This window comes from Aphanomyces astaci (assembly GCF_000520075.1).
Source record: "Aphanomyces astaci strain APO3 unplaced genomic scaffold supercont1.73, whole genome shotgun sequence".
Classification (NCBI taxonomy): domain Eukaryota; phylum Oomycota; class Saprolegniomycetes; order Saprolegniales; family Verrucalvaceae; genus Aphanomyces; species Aphanomyces astaci.
This window is the reverse complement of record NW_009798336.1, coordinates 187,520-190,601: the sequence shown is the minus strand read 5'-3', so window position 1 is coordinate 190,601 and position 3,082 is coordinate 187,520. Positions and strand designations below refer to the sequence as shown.

Genomic DNA, 3,082 nt, shown 5'->3' with positions numbered 1-3,082 from the left:
GTTAGGAATGCGCGGGATTCGAGGGCATATGGGTCGTAGTCAGGAATGGAGGTCTGGGTCCAGTGCAGGTAGTGTGTGGGGGCAGTGAGAAGTCGTGGGGCATCTGCCGTGTGAGTTTCCTCCGAGCTGAGGAGAGTGGTTGGGGGAGGCCTATGCAGCCAATGGGTGGCATCAATGAGTTGAAGTATGGCCGTCCAGTACAGCTGGGCAGAGGTGAGGAGCTCTAGGGTATTGCCCGTGGTGAAGAATCCGATGTGGAGAGGAGTGGGGTTGCCAGTAGCGAGTTTTCCCCAGTGGGGCGTGGAGGTGTGGTGGATGGAGGAGATGTGGCGAAGTGAGAGCTGGCGCGGGGGTATGGTGAGGAGCCATGTTGTTTGTGCTGCTCAGCCGTTGTATGGCCGCGTGAGCCATCGGGAACGACAAACCAGTAGGTGGCCGGCGTGTGATGAGCGGTAGCTTCATGGATTGCCATGGTTAGTAGGCGCCACCAAGTGGAGGGGTAGGGGTTGTGAGTGGCATCGATCCACCAGTGGTGGTTAGTCGGGGGACGGGGGATAATGCAGTGGGGGGAGCGTCCGAGTGGGCCATGAAATGTAGCGCCATTGGGTCCTCCCATCCATTGACCAAACCAGAAGTCCCGTGGTGCAAGGAGGGGGGTGGATCGCAGCGCTGTGTGGTATAGCCAGCGCGGTAGTAGGAGGCCCGGCTTGGGCACTGGTGAGATTCCCAGGATAGTTGGGAGGCAGCGAGCATGAGAGATTCGGGTTGGGGGGGGGCAGTAGGCGTTGCATGTGGAGGGCATGGACACAGCGTTGAGCGGTAAGGGGAATCATGCAGGTGCCCGTGTTGGGGGAGGGGTTGCCCCCACGGCTTTTCCATTGCGGACGTTTCAGTCCTGGCAGGATGTGCGCGGTTGCTGTGCTATGTCCAGGTAGGTAGATATCTTGGTCAGGGAGCCAGGCCTTTGGGAGGATGGCTTGTGTGGCGAGGAGAATTTTTTGGGAGAGTGGGACCGACATTGGGCATATAGGGTGTGAGAGGCCGAAGCGGTGTTCCTGCGTGTTGATGGAAGCGGGGCATTTGAGACAGTGTGGCTCCCAGCGTGGGTGTATGCGGTGTTTGCGGGCGTTGGTGTGTAAGGTGCAGCAGATGGCACGCCAGTAGAAAGTGAGCGCAGGGAGGTCCCATTTACAGATGTCCCCTGTGGGGATGCGTAGGGGCTGGATGGTCTGGCGGGTGTCCGGTTTCCTGGCTTGGACCTTGGGCCAATCTCTTCGGCCGTAGATTGCGCCCAGCCATGGGGCCGTTGCGCCCGTAGTCGGCCTGTCGTGGTCGTCTCGAAGCTCCCAGTAGTCTGGGATAATGAGGTGCGCATAGTTCGTAAGGGGGAGGAGCTGGTGTGCTAGGGTGGCGAGGGAGTCCGCCTCGGCGAGGAGTGTGCGCTTGGTTCGGAGGATTGGGTCGGGCGTGTCCGCGGGGTCCTGGTGAGAGCGGATCCAGTCGCCGGTAAAGGTTCCAGTATCGGTGAAGAGAGCCATGAGCGAGCGAAGTTCTACCCTGTATATGTTGCTGTAGCGGGGGAGCCCACCGCGGCGTTTGAGGGATTTGGCTAGGACGACCAGTCCAATGGCTTTTGTGTTGTCGCATATTTGTAGTGCCTCATCTCAAGAATGATGGAGGCCCACCAGGAGGCTGTGTAGTTCGCAACGCGTGGGTGTGATGTGATTAGCGTGAACTTGTAGGATCCCCGCGAGGGTGGTTCCATCGCGGCCCATGTAGCTCCATGTTCCATGTGTGGCTGGGGTACTCTGGTGCGTGACGCTGCCATCACCCACAGCATAAGTGCGCGCAGCCCGTAGTGGGAGGGTGTGTTGGCCGTACGTCGGGGTAGTGTATTGTGGGACCACTTGGCAGTGTGGGATGTATGCCGAGTGATGCCATTGGCCACAGTCTGGACATAAAGTAGTGTCTGCTAGGCGGTGGCATGCGTTACAGGCCGGCGTTGCCTGCTGGGCCGGCTGATGCCCTGTAGGGCTCTGGGTCCTGTCGATGGTGCCTCCCGCGGTGGAGGCAATGAGGGAGCGGTTATTTTTCCCGCTGTGGGTGATATGGGTACGTGTGTCGGTTCATAACGTGTCGGTCCAGGGAATAAACTTATGGCGTTGGGCTCGGCTGGTGGGTAGGAGAGTGCCGATAAGTACTGCACAGTCGGTAATGGATACCAGTCTGTGGCGACCGCGCGCTTCACGCAGTGTTGGGGAGTACCAGATGTCGGAGTCTTTGCGGAGTTCGTGCCAGAAGGTGACAGCAATCTCTGTGCCCGCGGGTGATTGCCGGGTTTGGATACTATTGCGCTGTCCGATGCGGTAGCTGAGGGTGGGGGGTTGTCCATCCTGATGGGTGAGGTGATGTGGGATGACTAGCATGGCGTGTACAGGGATGTGTAGGGTTTCGTAGCCCGGGGTGGGGACAAAGAAGGTGCCGCCAAGAGGGTGGGCAAAGTATGGTAGGGAGGAACGGAGCGGTGGTGGCAGGGGGAGAGGTAGTGGTTGGCCAGCGGGGCGGGGGGCCCACGGTAGTGTTTGTTGCCGAAGGGCCGGTGGAGGGTTAGGTGGCACAGCTGTGGGGATGGCGTCCCAGATGGGAGCAAACCGTTGGAGCGTGTGCCTGGACCGCCCAAATTTGGTGCGGAGAGACTCAAGGCTAAGTAGCATGGTGCCCTTGTCATTGGTAATGTCTCCCACCCAGCGGACCTTTGTTGTATGTAGCCGGTTGATGGATATGAGGGTCGTGCCTAGGGTTGGTGTGAGGTAAGCCCAGATGGGGCGGTCATTGGGACGCCGTGGTAGGCTGGCTGCGGGTTGCTGCCAGTGCGTGGTAATGGTGAGGGCTGGCTGGAAGGTGGCAAGGTCCCGGAGCATTGTGCCGAGTATAGTGGTGTCCGCAACAGGAGGGGGTATGCGGAAAGCTAGGGGGTGGTCGGTGAGGCCACTGTCGAGTTGGTATGCCTCGAGGGATTCCATGAGTATGTCGTGTGTAGGGGAGCCCCTGTCGTTGGCAATCCGGAGGAAGTGATAGAGGC

The 3,082-nt window shown here is 59.6% G+C and overlaps 1 protein-coding gene across 1 annotated transcript; it reads right to left on the bottom strand.

Annotated features, from left to right (window-relative positions):
• Nucleotides 1-1,664: 1,664 nt before the first annotated feature.
• On the bottom strand, nt 1,665-3,023 carry H257_15686 (hypothetical protein; the record flags this gene model as incomplete). Its single annotated transcript, XM_009843858.1, has 2 exons — nt 1,665-2,097; nt 2,266-3,023. 2 exons carry the CDS (start codon nt 3,021-3,023, stop codon nt 1,665-1,667), a joined length of 1,191 nt encoding a protein of 396 aa, XP_009842160.1.
• Nucleotides 3,024-3,082: the final 59 nt, after the last annotated feature.